Source organism: Protopterus annectens, chromosome 4.part0 (assembly GCF_019279795.1).
Source record: "Protopterus annectens isolate FY-2018-M chromosome 4.part0, PAN1.0, whole genome shotgun sequence".
Taxonomy (NCBI): Eukaryota; Metazoa; Chordata; order Ceratodontiformes; family Protopteridae; genus Protopterus; species Protopterus annectens.
The window spans coordinates 1,622,131,883-1,622,148,848 of record NC_056733.1 but is presented as its reverse complement, the minus strand read 5'-3'; the positions used below and the strand labels follow the sequence as shown (position 1 = coordinate 1,622,148,848).

Sequence of the window (16,966 nt, the reverse complement as noted above, 5' to 3'; positions counted from 1 at the left end):
TCAGCTACTTGGGGCAGGGACAAGAAGCCCTGGGTTTACAGAGAGGGTGCTGGAGGACTTGCCTTGGTAACTTGGCTAAGACCCTAACACTACAGCTGTACCAGTGGGGAGTCTTACTGGGGACCTGGAGGGAGACAGCTATAGAGACATCCAGACCCCAGGATGAGTGTGTTCCTTGTGTGCTCTTAAGAGAAATTGTCTAGAAATACTAAGTGTATCCATTTGTATTCCAAGTGCATGCCCCTCTCCAGTATCAGTGCTGAGGATTTGGGCTCTTTGATTACTGGCCCAGCATGGGGATGACACATATTGGTGACCATCACATACTGGTACCAGTGGTGGCATCACACATCATCATAGTTTATAGAATCTCCTGTTTTTTCTCTGTTACCTAAGATGGGTTTAATTTTTTTGTTGTTTACCTGTCAAAATTTCATTTTTAATATCAATAAGCATATCACTAAGATAGCCCCTTTTCTAAAAACATATTACAAAGAACCCCAAATTCATGGGCTTCATTAAACCAAGTTAACCGAATGTCATGTGGTATATGCGAAAATAAATCAACAACATCCACCGTAACTAAAAACAATCAGGACAAAATAATTCTGCCTTAATTTGTCCTAAAAATACCAAGGATCCCTCAGAATAAAAGGATGTTTAATTGCGTTGCTTGTCTGCCCACATAAAATGCTAGTGGATGGGTTTTTGATCCACTAACTGCAACAACAGGATGAAGTGGAGGATGCCATAAAGCCTTGCGAACCTTAGGGATACCGAACATACTTGGTATAGTCAGATATTCAATATGTAAAAACTTATAAAATGTATAATCAATAACCCCTTGGCATAACAAAACATACAAAAATAACTTGATTTTACAGTGACCTATGTTGATTTCATTCCTAGAAATTCTATGATATTATCCATCATAATTTAAAAGGTTAAACATCCTACTATAATAATCAGTTGTGTTCATTAACACCATACCCCCACCATTGTCAGGCTTCATGATCCTAATATTATTATTGTTACCAAGTTCATTCAAAAAACTATGTTCATTCTCTGATAAATTGTGAAACAGAATACAGTTTAAATTATTTTTTCTTTGTTAGGTTTTTAGTTGTTTGACATTTGAATTAAAAATATGAGTCCAAATTCACATTTTAAAATATTTATGATATATACTGCAAAAACATAATCCATTCTATTGCAGGCTATTCCAAGTCTTTTACTCTATCCCCTCACCATTTCTGATCCTTGCAATTTCTCTCTTTTGTTCCCTCCTTTAAAATTTTGGATGTGGGTTTTGGCTCTCCTTTTACATTCATTTATCATGTAGAATGGATTTGACATGCAGTGCTACATGGTTCTTAAGCTATAAACAATGTGAACAAGCTACTAACATGAAAGGCAGGATATACTACAAATAATATATTTGTCCATAAGTTAGACTATTCATTTCCAGGTTGCACTACAGGAAATTTGTACATTTATTTCCTTCTACTGTATGTGGAACAATCACTGTCTCAGACTGATTGCTTACCCATGATACATAAAGCTACCTTCCCCACATCAAAAGTGAACACACACACACACACACACACACACACACACACACACACACACACACACACACACACACACACACACTGATGCTCAATGACTGCATTAATTTTTTGTCAGTAAAGTTATTAACCCCTTCATAAAATTCTCTGAGATCTCAGTGGATGAGCATTCTTTCTACACTGCCCCATCTTTAACATTTTCTTCACAGAGGATGCCTTTAATATTTGGCCTTGGTTGTGGCAGCGTAGTTTCAAAGCTTTTATGAATTACCTCATCTATGGTGGTTTGCACATTTCATGGAGATATGCACATCTGTACTCCTATTTAATTGTAAAATAAACAATGGGAGAATCACACCTGTCACCCAGGGACATCAGGAGCCATACGCACTGTACTGATTTCAGTACAACTTCTTTAGAAGTGGGGGTAGCTTTTTTAATTAAAAAAATTACATATTTTTCATTTTTAAACAGTGTTGACTCCTTGAAGTATTTTTAAAACAGCGTTCTCTTTTAAGGATGCTGACTCCTTTAAGTTACATTTTTTTTAGGGATGCTGGGCACCAGAACCATAAAGCAATTGCAATTGCGGCAGATCCAGCACAAGGCTACATACCAGCCAGTTGGAATTGAGCTCACATCACGTCATGTCCGGCTGGCTGGCTGCGAGTGAGAAATGTGCATAGCAGTGATAGCTTGAATGGTTGTAGTGGAGGGGCAAGGCAATCGCGAATGGATTATCATTGTGGTGAAGGCAATCGGGTGAACGGAATCGTTGTGGTGAAGGCAATCGGCTGATTATCAGGTAAGGAGAGTGTTGTGTGTGTGAACGGATTATCAGGTAAGGAGTGTGTGTGAACAGCATGAATGGATTATCAGGTAAGGAGTGTATGTGAACAGCGTGAATGGATTATCAGGTAAAGCATGTGTGTGAACAGCGTAAATGGATTATCAGGTAAGGGGTGTGTGTGAACAGCGTGAATGGATTATCAGGTAAGGAGTGTGTGTGTGTGTGTGTGTGTGTGTGTGTGTGTGTGTGTGTGTGTGTGTGTGTGTGTGTGTGTGAGAAGATGCCTCCCACATAATACACCTGCTGGCTATAGGTGTTTAGGCTCAAACCCTGTACCTTTGCCTCAGGGTAAAAAGAGCTTAAAGTCCCTAACCACCACCATTTCTGAACGTTGTTCAAATTTTTTTTTCTAACAGTTGTGAGCTATGGTGAGAAGTGAGAACTGAAGTTGTATTCCCCAGCTGTAGTGAGAAGTGAGAACTGAAGTTGTATTCCCCAGCTGTAGTGAGAAGTGAGAACTGAAGTTGTATTCCCCAGCTATGGTGAGAAGTGAGAACTGAATTTGTATTCCCCAGCTATGGTGAGAAGTGAGAACTGAAGTTGCATTTCCCCCGTTATTGTTTTTGTTGTTTGTCCAGGTTTTTTTGTGCTAAGGTATGAAGTGAGAACTGAATTTGTATTCCCTCATTGTTGGCTTTGTTTGTCCAGGTTTTCTGTGCTAAGAGGTTGAAAGCTATCTAAATGATAGCCATTAAGTTTCAGTCTTCCTATTTTTTAAACTGCTGATTTAGCATAGAGGTATGTTGCACTGACTGTAGTGCATATGGTTCTGGGTTCAAGACATGCATGGTGGTAACACAACATTTTATTCTAGCAACTTTTCAAAATTATACAAGCAATGTTTAAAATGTGTCCCTGGTTTTTGAGCTTTTGCCCCCCCCCCCCACCAATAAATGTTGGCTTTTTCCAGATTTCTTTTGCTGCAAAGTTCAGAGATACAGCTGAGTGTTGAGTACATTTTACAAGGAGCTGAGAGCTGCAGGGGAACTAAAATTTAGTGCTGCTTATGCTGAATCTGCTTGTATTGTTAATAGCACAACAGGTAGTGCACTTGCTTTTGATGCAGAAGGCTGTGGGTACTTCTCCCACAGTAGGTAGATGCATTGCTGATACTGTACTGTGTTGTAAAGTGGGGTGGATGCTGTAGTCCTTTTTGGCGAAGATATCTAGTAGTAACTATGAACCTGTTATCAGTTTGCCATCCATTCCCTATTGCAATATTACTAGCGTATCATTTTTTAATGCAACATAGGTAATTTATTCCTCAAGGGCAACAGGCACTTTATTTGTAGATGAAACAATGAAATATAAAGTTGTTTGCTAGCAGCAACCTCTTCATTAGTTACAGATTTCTTTAATGTGGAATTATGTAGATGGCTTTTACTGGTTCAGAGATTGTGCATATTTACTGATACTGGTGGACGGTAGAAGTTTGAACTATACTGTATTGTAAAAGGAATATAATTTAATACAATCAGGAAGGTGTATCAAAGAGCACGTGTATGTTTCATTTGCAAGGGGCCTATGATTTGAAAACAGCCCAAAGTTAATCTTTATCTGCCATTGGCAAAATGTATTTTCTTTGAATGTGGGTTTCAATGAATGTGAGTTTCAAGGGCAGAGAAGTTTTAATGTTAATTCTAGTTTCATTGTGAGACTGCATTGCTTTGTTTAGCAGATAATTATTGGTGCTCGTGCTGTAAAATGCAAAATAAAACTTTTCTGGCAAATCATTAGGAATGAAGTCACTAAATAATGACAGACGTTAAGTTTCAGACATCCTAATCTTCAGAAAAATGCATGCTAAAGCAAGACCTGTTATTCTACCAACTGTCTTAAGTTTATACAAGATCAATTTTTAGTACTTTGTATGTTCCCCCAATATATTTGGCCTTGTCCAGATTTCCTGCTTTAAGAGGTTGAGAGGTATTTGCAAATAAATCGCTTTATAGAATTAGGAATATCCAAACCTCTCAACTGTCTCCAATGTTGGCTCAAAATGTTGCACTCCCCCTAATAATCCCTCCGCAAAATAGCAATTTTGGAAGAAAATGTTGAGGGTGTACAATTATAAATAACTGTAATGATCAGAGTTATACATCACTTTTATTTCAGAAATGCATGTAGATTCTCTAATTTTGTCAGCTGCTCAAGTTAACAGTGCTCATATTAAAACGGTGTCCTTTCTTTGACAGGTTCCCAGCTGTATTGTCTGGCAATTTTATATTTTTGCATCACATTTTTGGTCCGTTTTTCATAAAATTGCGGTTTTCTGGCAAATTAGTGGCAAATCATTAAAGACTGAAGTTAGAAAATAATGGCAGACATTTGAGTTTCAGATTTCATACCTTTCAGAAAATTCGTACTAATGCAAGACCTGCTACTATTCTATTATCTTTCTAAGTTTATAAGAGCAATATTTAAAAAAAAAATTTCCTTATTTTTGGGCCTTTGCCTCAGTTTTTTTTTATGGGTTTGTTGCTCTAAGAGGTTGCGGTGTGTGTGTGTGTGTGTGTGTGTGTGTGTGTGTGTGTGTGTGTGTGTGTGTGTGTGGGTGGGTGTGAGAGGTAGGTAGCATACCTCTCAACTGTCCAAATTTTGCAGAATGTCCAGATTTTTGCCCCATATTTTTTGTCTATTCCTCATTTTTCTAGAAAATCATTGAAGGCTAAAGTTGCTAAATAATGACATACATTTGAGTTTCAGACTTCATGTCCTTTAGAAAAATTCATACTAGCACAAATCCTGTTATTTTAGCAACTTTCTCATACTAGCACAAATCCTGTTATTCTAGCAACTTTCTAAGTTCACGAGATCATTATTTAATATCTGTCCCTGTTTATTTTAGGCTTTGTCCATATTTCTTGCACTAAGAGGTAGGTAGGGGTGTGTGTGTGAATGAAACACCCTAGTTAGGGGTAACAGGTGGTTAGTAATTTACACAAGCTCAAAACTTGTACCTTAGTTACAGAAAACAAAAGCGTGAATCCTCTACCCCAACTACCATGCTGCATTTTTCAAAGAACTGACTTTCAGGTTCATTTTTAATTCAAGGAACTGAGTTTGAGTGAATCCATATTATATTACTGAAGAGGCATTACAGCGTATGCCTCTTCATCGACACTAAAAGAGCAAACCTTGAATTACAAGAATGGCCGTAGCTTGGCTGGGGAGGGGGGTAGCAGTTTGAGAGCTGTGAGGACAAGTTTGAAAATCCTAGCTACACCCCCCCCAACACACACACACACACACACACACACACACACACACACACACACACACACACACACACACACACACACACACACACACACACACACACACACAAACACACATAACCCGTGTTTAAGTCCTTTACAGTTTTAATGAGACAGGGTTCAGATCTCATAGCCTTACTTACAGATCAACAGTGAAACACAAAAGTGTAAAAATGGTTTCTTGGATGTGAACTGGTTACTGGCTGAATGCTATCAAATAGTACAATGAAGGTCAACAAGTGAAATAAAGCATATTAATGTTCAAACAATTTCAGACATGAAAGACAAATCCTCTTGCACACTGTCAGGCCTGTTTTGCAGTTCAGTAATGATCTTGGTTAGTGGTTAAATTCTAAATTAAAATGTTAATTCTTCAGGAGCAGCTACAGCTTCAAAGAGGAGAAACATCTAAAATATTGTTAGGTAGACTGTCTTATTTTTTGAATAATCACAATATTATTCATTTTTCATGTAAAACAGAATAGAAAATGGCCAGAGCTAAACAACTCAACATGGAACAGCAATGAAGCAGAATATAAATGTCAGCATTGCTATCAACATCCAGTCCCGTACTAGGATTCAAACCAGTGAATTGTGTCCCATAAAATATAGCAACCAGACAAATGAATACAGGTTATGTGTATTAATCAGAGAATGTACAATGTACCATTACAGAAAGTTCTAAGTGAGTCACTGAACTAGACAGTGTTCCAGTGTCACCCTTGGAAAAGGGATAATTTGTCCGGTGGGCTTTTTTTGGTCAAGAATTAGGTAAAAAAAAAAAAGTCCACCATGGAGAGATAATAAGAGGTTGGCATCATATATACCTATAGTATTGACTAGGAGAGTATTTATTTAAGACTATGAAATTTCAATGTTCAGAACAATCAGCTTTGTTTAGTTTATACCACAACTGAAAAAAATAGTGCCCTGGAATTTCGGTGATAATTTGCCTGATAAAAACAAAGATTTTATACAAGAACACCATACATTGAGTGAGGTATCTGCTTTTAGTCCATTGGTTAAATTCAAAAAATAAAGAAAAATCACTCATGAGGAGATTAAACCTTGAATGGTATTAACTTCTGTCTGACTGATGCTGATTAAAGTGATATTTATAATTTAGTTATTCAAATAAAGAAGACCAGATCAGATGCCTAGATTTATATGACCAAAAATATACATACAAAGCATTTTAAGTGCTGTTATTGTCATAAATTTTACAACTTTGTCAATTTTGCCCAGTGCAGATAATTTTTTTGTCAGCACAGTAGGTATTTTGTAGTAATCTAAATTCCTGATATATAAACTTGGAAAAAAGCCAGAATTATACCACACTGCTTCTCAATCAAAAGTAAGAAGAGTGATTTCCAGAATGTTAGAGCCCTTGTCACTGAAATAAACAACTATGAGCTTAATAAAATCCCCCAAAGCTAAGTGTGAGGGTAAAATAGCTACCTAAAAAAAGACAATCACAATCATTTTTTAGTTATGTTCCTAAGATCAAAAGCAGAAAGTAGCAATGTGCTGAGCTGTTTATGAACAATGTTACCTATACTGAGACTAAAGATACAACAAACTTACTGGCTGATAAATTTAGCTCTTACTTTTCCCCTCTCTACACTCCATCTGTCTCTCAAGATATACGAGAAACTGTCTTACCTCAAGCTGTCACACAAGACCAAGTCTAAAACTGCTATTAAAAGCAAAAACTACTGCAGCTGTGGGTCCTGACAATATCCCTGAATGCATCTTAAATAGCGTGAAGCACGATTAAACCACATCCCTAACAACACTGTTCATTATTAGCCTCCATACAGGTTTTTTACCAAGCGACTGGAGAACAGGTACAGTCACTGCCTACATAAGACAGGACCTGCCACAGTCCTAGGCAATTACAGAACCATTGAACCCACAGACATTGCCAACATACTGGCAGACAGGTTCAGTGCAAACTTCACCCCCCTCTCCCCCCCTAAAGGAGAGATAACTATCCCAGCCGAGTGTAGCCTCCCGGACATCTCAAATGCGCAGGTGAAAGCTGCTCTCTAAAGCTAAAAACAGCATCAATGGGACCGGATGGTGTCCCCGGCTGTGTGCTAGAGCTAAATGAGGAATTAAACCCGCACATAAGGCAGCTGTTTAATCTCAGCCTTACCACAGGATACGTGCCCAAGGAGTGGCGTCACGGCAACTGTGGTCCCACTCCACAAAGGTGGCGCCTCACGGACCCTGGTAATTACCGCCCATAAGCTTAACAAGTCTAGTCTGCAAAGCTATGGAGAGGATCATAATGGAGCTCATAAACAAAGATATAGGGACTTGCAGACATTGGACCCGACCCAGTTTGGCTTTGTCAAGGGAAGATCATGCCTTTTGAACTTGGTCGACTTCTTGAAATAGTCACCAAGGCCATTGATGAGGAAAGGCAGTCCATACAGCCTACCTTGACCTTGCAAAGGCTTTTGACACAATACCCCACTCGGTATTGTAGAAAACTTACCAGCTTAAATGTAAACCCATATGTCACAAGATGGGTTGCAAACTGGCTTAAGGACAGAACCCACAGGGTTAGAGTTGCTGGCGCTGTGTCAGACTCCAAGCCGGTCACAAGTGGTGTCCCACAGGGCTCGGTCCTTGGCCCCCTATTGTTTGGCATCTACTTCTCAGAAGTACAGGCCAACATGGGAGGACTTTGGCTGACAAAGTTTGCAGATGACTGCAAACTGGCCATAGTGGAAAGTGCATCGGACACTGATATCCTTCAGAAGGGACTCACGGAAACAGATAGCTGGTGCCAGAGCCATGGCCTGAAGTTAAACGCCAAAAAATGTATAGTCATACCCTTCAGGAAAAACAAGGTAACCCCAAGCTACCATATAGGTGGCAATCCACTAAGCACAGAAGAGGTTATCAGGGACCTGGGGACCCAGGTTGACAGTGGCCTTTCTTTTGACACTCACATTGCTAAAGTGGTTAGAAAGACCTTCTACATTGCCCACCTGATCATGAAGGGATTCACATCCAGATCTAGTGAGGTCATTGTTCCCTGTACTCTTCACTTATCAGACCAATGATCGAGTACAATGCCCCATTCGGGATGTATCTCACCCGACATCTGCAGCAATTGGAGAGACCCCAAAAGTTCCTCACCAAAAGGATAAAGGGACTCCAAAATCTGTCATATGCTGCCAGATTGAAGAAACTCCAGCTCTATTCAGTCGCATACCGTCTGCTCAGAGGTGACATGTGCCTGACATACAAGGCCATGTCCAACCCGAATTAATGGACATGCTCCACCTCAAAAATCCAAATCCACCAAACCACCACTAGAGCAAGCGACTTAAACCTTAGCACGGATATAAATAGGACGTGCTGGAGGGATAGATTTATCACCAGAGACTCCCTATGCTGTGGAATAAAATCCCGGTCCATGTGAGGCAGAGCACCTCGCTGACTCTGTTCAAGAGAAATCTAGACCTGTGGATGGGAGATCGTAGGTTTACCCCGGGAATCATCTCTGGGTCACTGCTGGACAGAGGCACAACAAACTAATGGGCACAGTATTTTTTCATATAAGGGGTGGCGTAAGCCACAATAATTTGGGCTAGGCTTATAAATGCCTTAGGGCAGATAGCCTAGTATAAACCTATGAACCTATGAACCTATAAGTCTGACCAGCCTCGTATGCAAGGCCATGGAAAGATTTATCGTGGAATTAATCAATCAGGACATAGAGAACCTCCAGCACTGGACCCATCTGAGTTTGGATTTGTCAAGGACAGTTCATGCTTACTGAACCTGGTGGATTTTTTTGAAAAGGCCACCAAACCAATCAATGAAGATAAAATGGTACATACCACATACCTTAACCTGACCAAAGTGTTTTTTTTAACTTGGCCAAAGCTTTTGATACAATTCCACACTCAAGCATAGTACAAAAGCTCAATAAACTGGGAATAACCCCCTATGTCAGCCACTGGATTGGCATTTGGCTTAGAGGTGGACTCAGATAATTAAAATAGGAGAAGTTACCTCCACAAAGACACCAGTTACCAGTGGAGCCCCCAGGGTCCTGTACTGGGATGTCTCCTCTTTGGTATCTAGTTTTGTGAAGTAAAAGCTAATACTAAAGGGTTGTCTGCGACTAGGTTTGCAGATGACTGCAAGCTAGGAGCATTCACTGAATCTTCAAATGACTTAGCTATCCTGCAGGTAGATTTTTCACAGAGAAATAACTAGTGCCAAAATCATGGACTGAAACTAACTGCCAAAAATGTATTACTGTATCCTTTGGGAAGTTATCTACCCCAGGGAACTACAACACGCTGACAATACACCCGTATGAGTTGACCCATTTGTTCAAGTTTGGAGCCCCCCTTTACTCAGCCCATAAAAAAGAAGATAAAATAATAGCTGCACATTTTCATATGTTCCATGGAGGTGATGTAACTAAACCTGAAAGGATCAATTTTAGAAACTGTTAAGTGGTTTTATGATGATGATAATATATTGAAGCATAAGTTATGTAATAAAGAAAGCATCTATATTTTAAAGTATAAAACACTTGTGCCAAATGGACTCAATAATGATTTAAATTGGAAATGGTTGCTTTAAATGTGGATGAGTTTTTTATTAGTGTTTAATTGACTGTTAATTGAAGATTTTTTAGTATAAATGTTAGAGAAATGTATGATATTGTTTGTTACTCCTGGAAGGTGATCACACAGAAGCACTAGAGAAAAAATAAAAGTTTTGCATGTGCCTTTTTGTTTGGTCCACTGGGTGATTGTCGTTTTTATTGTGGTGGAGCAGAAGTAGAAGTCGTATTTATTTGTGAGGTGGATGGCATCCGATCCTAATGTGGATGTACCCCATATTTTTCGGGAAGATTTGGCACAGACTGGTGGAACCGTTGGTAATTTGGGAGCGTATCCAGCTCCCCAGAGGACAATGGAACAATATCTGAATGGGTTGATACGTGCGCTGGGTTCAACTAAAGAAAATAGACCTACAAGCACAGCTGCGAATCCTTTTTTTGATAATTTTATCAAAGAGAGGGTTAAAAGAGTGTCCGATCCTTTTAACTCTGTGGGACAAACCGTAAATGTTATTCCTGCTGATATGAGAGAGGTATGTGCTAAATATGAAAGACTATCTGAGAAAGAAACCAGGACATATTTGAACATTTTGGGGTTACAGCGGTATATTGATTTAGATATTACCCCAAAAGGGTTGAGATTTGTTAAAAATCCTAGCACGCCTTTTGATTTAAATTGTTCCTTGGACAAACAGTTTAAGGAACGTTGGTTTCAAGCATCACATAAATGTGTTACCGAATGGGTGCACATTTTATTGGAGAGAGACCAAATCAAGCTCAAAATCTTGAGGCAGGAACTTTCGCTTTTGTCACAGACTATCAGTGACTCAATGGAAGCCTTAAATATAAAAAGTTTCTTGGAGAGAACTAATAAAAATTTGGTGTCTTTGGAAATTGAACTTATTGAACAGAAAAAGTTTAAATTGGTGAGGGATGTTAGAGACTATGAGACTGGGTGTGCCTTTACTTACTCCTCCAATCGTAAGAGGGGAAATCAAAAGCGTCAGCATGTTAGGTTTAAAAAGAACGCATCTACATCATTTGCGTCATCTGGAGATGAGAGCCGATATGAAACTGATGTCAGTGAGGATTTTCCGGAGCTACCTCCGGCTGAACAACCTGCCAAACATGTGTGGTCATTTTGGAATCAGGAGAGACAACAGCAGCCCATACAACAACCTAAACAGGGACAGAAGCGAACAAGAAACTTTGGATTTCAATACGAGGAGTCTAACAGAGGGGACAGAACAAATTTCAAACAGGGTTCTTATAATGGACAATATTACAACAAGAAATTTAGACAGTGAGTTTAGCCGTAATTTAAACTTAGTTGTTAATTTGTCATGCTGTAATTTAACAGAGGAGGAAGTTTCAATGTTGAACCTAGGGCTTAAATTTGTGCCCACGGTACTACCAAGGGAATATATTATGAGGCAGGAGATGTTTAGATTTTTGAGGAAATTGTATCTCAAGAATCACTTTTTTAAAATTTCTAATGTTGTTTGTGCAGCTACAAATGAGTGTTCATCTGATGAATCTGATGATAGTTTTTATTCCTGTTCTGGAGAGATTGAAGGAATGAGTGGCAATGTGACAGAATTTGAATGTTTTGATGTACGAAGTTTGATTGATATATCTTTCATTCCGACACATAATAAATTTGTACCGCCTTTTGAGAATCAACGGATTGCACAGTTCGGGTCTATGGTGAGGTTTAGAGGTGAGAGGATCTGTGACTGTGCATCTTTAAATAGAAAAAAAGGTGTCATATAACCTTTCGTTTAAAGAATGGCGGGCATTGAAAAGTTTAAGTGAAAGAAGGGATATTGTTATCAAACCCTCAGATAAGGGTAATAAAATTGTAGTAATGAATGCATTACAGTATTTAAATATGTGTATAACACACTTAGATAATGTGGAAGTATATGAAAAATGCACTATTAGTAAATATAAGCAAGCAATATTGGAATTTGAAAATAATGTTGGATAAAAGTGTCAGGATGGGCTTTTTTATGGAGAAAGATGTAAAGGACAAACTTTTCCTGTTAATAGCGAAGTAGCTACTTTTTTCTGTCTGCCGAAAATACATAAAGATATGCGGGAGCCACCATGCAGACCTATTATCTCAGCTTGCAACTATTTTTTGCACAAAATGGGTTTAGTTTTGCATAAGATATTACTACCTTTTGTGAAAGTTTCCCCAACATATATCCAAGATAGTTTAGATTTATTATGAAAAATATCCCCAATAGTGTGGCAGAAGGACAGCTGTTGGCTGGTCCTTGATGTTAAAAGTTTATATACCTCCATTAAGCATGAAGATGGTTTAAAAGCTATTGAATACTTCATGGGAAACAATTCTCTTTCCAAGTTTACAGTGGAAATGGTGGATTTTTGTTTAAAAAACAATTATTTTTTCTTTAATAATGAGTTGTATAGACAGAGACAGGGTACGGCTATGGGGGCAGCTTTTGCCCCCATGTATGCCAACCTTTTCATGTCTTATTTTGAAAAATAATTTTTATTTAAGTTAGATTTTATGAAGAAATATGTGGATTATTATTTTAGATTTATAGATGACTTATTTTTTGTATGTAATGGAGGTTTTGAAGAAATAGATCAGTTCATACAAGAAATGCATAATAATCCATATGGTTTGTCTTTTGATGGGCTGCAAAAAGGCAACAAGGTGATTTATTTAGATCTGGTTTTGAAAGGGAGAGTAGATGGGAGTATCTCTTCCAGCATTCATAGAAAATTTGTAGATGGGAATCAATACCTACATGCAACTAGTGATGTGATGTGATTAAAGCGTTACCTTATGGGGAGATGGTTCGTTGTGCCAGATTATGTAATAATAGAGAGGAAATAAAATAAGAGATGGAACGAACTAAGGAGATGTTCATAAGAAGAGGTTATGACCCTGAGATTTTACATCAGGCTCAGGATAGGGTCAATAAAGAACTAGAAGGTGGGGATGGTAGCTTAAAACATAAATGCACATTGGGAAAAAGATACAATATGGTTGGTTGTAACCAAAGCAGGAATAACACAGACAATTCAATTTATTACGTATCAGTATATAATACTAGTACTGATGAAATAAGAACATTAATTGAATACTACTGGAAGTATTTGTTAGAGGACAGCTCATTGAAAAAAATCTTACCCAATATACCCCTTTTTTCGTATAAGAGGGGTAAGAATTTAAAAGATATGGTTGTACATGGGAGATTTTATTTACCAGTAGTTAGTATCCCAAACATTTTGAATGTGAAGGAGATGTTGTGTTGTAACAAATGTAGTATATGTACCAATGTGGTAAAAACATTTGATAACATCAACGGTATTAAATTTGAGCCCAAGGATGTTTTTACATGTAGAAGTAAAGGGGTAATTTATGCATTAAAATGCCCATGTGAATTGTTTTATATAGGGGAAACTAAGAGGGAGTTTCGTATTAGATTCACGGAACACATTAGAGACATTAAAAATAAAAAAGAAGATAAAATAATAGCTGCACATTTTCATATGTTCCATGGAGGTGATGTAACTAAATTGAAAGGAACAATTTTAGAAACTGTTAAGTGGTTTTATGATGATGATAATATATTGAAGCATAAGTTATGTTATAAAGAAAGCATCTATATTTTCAAGTATAAAGCACTTGTGCCAAATGGACTCAATAATGATTTAAATTGGAAATGTTTGCTTTAAATGTGGATGAGTTTTTTATTAGTGTTTAATTGACTGTTCATTAAAGATTTTTTAGTATAAATGTTAGAGAAATGTATGATATTGTTTGTTACTCCTGGAAGGTGGTCACACCGAAGCGCTAGAGAAAAAATAAAAGTTTTGTATGTGCCTTTTTGTTTGGTCCACTGGGTGATTGTCGTTTTCATTATATTACTAAAGGGTTGTCTGCGACTAAGTTTGCAGATGACTGTAAGCTAGGAGCATTCACTGAATCTTCAAATGACTTAGCTATCCTGCAGGTAGATTTTTCACAGAGAAATAACTTGTGCCAAAATCATGGACTGAAACTAACTGCCAAAAATGTATTACTGTATCCTTTGGGAAGTTATCTACCCCAGGGAACTACAACACGCTGCCAATACACCCATATGAGTTGACCCATTTGTTCAAGTTTGGAGCCCCCCTTTACTCAGCCCTCATTAGGCCAGTCATTGCATATAATGCCCCCATACCATGTATCTACCTAGACACATGCAACAACTGGAATGCCCACAGAGATACCTTACTAAAATGATGGAAGACCTAAACAACATGTCCTACATGGATTGACTCAAAGCCGTGTCACTATACTCAGTATCCTGCAGACTGCTAAGATGCAACCTGTGTCTGGTATAAATATCTATATATCTATATCTATTATCTATATACATATATATATATATATATATATATATATATATATATAAATATATAAATATATATATATATATATATATATTATATATATATATATATATATATATATATATATATATTTGCTCATACATGGTTGAACAAATGAATTCAAAATAATATTCTAGCTGTGACCTGACAAGGCACTGTACAGAAAGGTTAATATAAAAAGCTCTATTCCTGAATTTAGTCTCCTAAAAAGGCAGCCCACCATTTCACTGTTCTTGGCTACAGATTTTTCACTCTTCATCCGCTGGTTCACCTCTGCTGTAACTATTGTACCAATTTCCAGATCCTAATCTGAGGATTTTTAGGATAACTGTTTCCATTTGGTATCTCACATTAAGATTATTGTAACCCATGAAAGGTACTTTCCACCTCCCTTATTTCACAAGCCTGCTGGCCCATCTTCTGCCATCCCTTCTGCTTAATGTTGACTTCCAATAACTAATTTGGTTCTCAATGCTGCTTATGTTATCTGAGAAAAACATGCCATAGACCACTGCTCCCAGCAATTATCTCTGGAAAAACCCACTACTCACTTGCCTTGACTTTGAAATGGTCCCCTTAATTACTACTCCTTTTTGCAATAAAATGACCCTTGTATTCTTTCAGTCAACTTCACTTCTACATAAATTCCCATTAGTTTGCCCATTAGTCTTCAGTAACTGCCATAGTGAAAAGGCATCACTCATGTGAGGGGGAGGGGCACAATAAAAGAAAGGCTGGAATGCCACCGTCATTGTTATTTAAAATGAGTTGTTGCAGAATAATAAGATGGCATAGACTGATGTTTCATTTTGCAACAGCATCACATCTGTGTAACAGGAAATTTTCTACTTTGTTTCATGTATGAACGCACCAAAAACAGAAAATATTTTTTATGCAAGAAGCGATAACATTGTACACGATTGTTTAAATGCTTAAATGCATTCAGCTAAAATTGTTATAAATGAGCATGAAAAACAGTGCTTCATAAAAATGTATGCAGCTGGAATTCTGCTTGCACTGTTATGTGTTATTTGATTGTGCTATCCAAACTTAGTTAAAAATGAATGAGGGTGAAGATTTTTCAATGCACCAGCAAACAAACCTAACTCTTTTTTTCTTGTCATTGTGTTTTACAGGTAATGCTTTTGTCGTCAGTCTAGCAATTGCAGACCTTCTAGTAGCACTCTATCCCTATCCTTTGGTTCTGATGGCTATTTTCCACAACGGCTGGAGACTTGGATCAATCCACTGCCAAATCAGTGGCTTTCTGATTGGTATAAGTGTTATTGGCTCCATTTTTAATATCACTGGGATAGCCATTAACCGCTACTGCTACATTTGCCATAATCTGAAGTATGACACATTCTTTTCAAGTAAAAACACAATCTGCTATGTTATCCTGGTCTGGGTGCTGACTGTTTTAGCCATTCTTCCTAATTTGTTTGTGGAATCTCTCCAGTATGACCCTCGTGTCTACTCATGCACATTCGTACAGTCGGTGAGCTCCCTGTATACTATAACAGTTGTTATCATTCATTTCATTTTGCCGATCAGTGTTGTAACTTACTGCTACTTAAGGATATGGATCTTAGTCATACAGGTAAAGAAGCGTGTCAAGCCTGAACTTCGACAAAAATTAAAACCTCATGACCTGCGGAATTTTCTAACCATGTTTGTGGTTTTTGTACTGTTTGCTGTCTGTTGGGCCCCACTGAATTTTATAGGGCTTGCTGTAGCAGTGAACCCTGACCTAGGAGCTTCTATACCGCAGTGGCTTTTCACAGCCAGTTATTTCATGGCTTATTTTAACAGTTGTCTAAACGCTGTAGTTTATGGTGTTCTGAACCATAATTTTAGAAATGAATACAAGAAAATTATCCTAACTGCAATTCAGCTGGTATGTTGAAGCTTTAAAATAGGTCTACCAGTATTTTTTAAAATGACGCTTTTGTCCAAGGAGACAGAATAAAACTGTGATTATATCAGTCACAATTAATGTCCAATCAATAAAAATTAAATATCTTACATATGACTTTTTGTTATAAAAACTTACAATAAAAAATACCTTTTTTTATAAAATGATGTATTGATTGTGTAAATTAAAATATCACTGAGGGCAGCAATATTTTATTTTTAATTTTGACTATCAAATGCTCAAGGATGTTGATTCAAGAGCTTTTATATCTTGCTTCTGAAAAATATATTATGTTGTAGGTTTTGTGTTTTCTGTGTTCTATTTTTCATTTGATTTTATGGCCTGCATATCAGAAAT

General features: G+C 37.6%; 1 protein-coding gene across 1 annotated transcript in view; it reads left to right on the top strand.

Annotated features, from left to right (window-relative positions):
- LOC122800191 (melatonin receptor type 1A-like) overlaps positions 1 to 16,685 on the top strand; it is a 215,465-nt gene extending 198,780 nt beyond the window's left edge. Inside the window, exon 2 of the mRNA XM_044069697.1 lies at positions 15,831 to 16,685. Coding sequence (XP_043925632.1) covers positions 15,831 to 16,600 — 770 coding nt within the window. The 3' untranslated portion in view covers positions 16,601 to 16,685. The remainder of the gene's footprint in view (positions 1 to 15,830) is intronic.
- Positions 16,686 to 16,966: the final 281 nt, after the last annotated feature.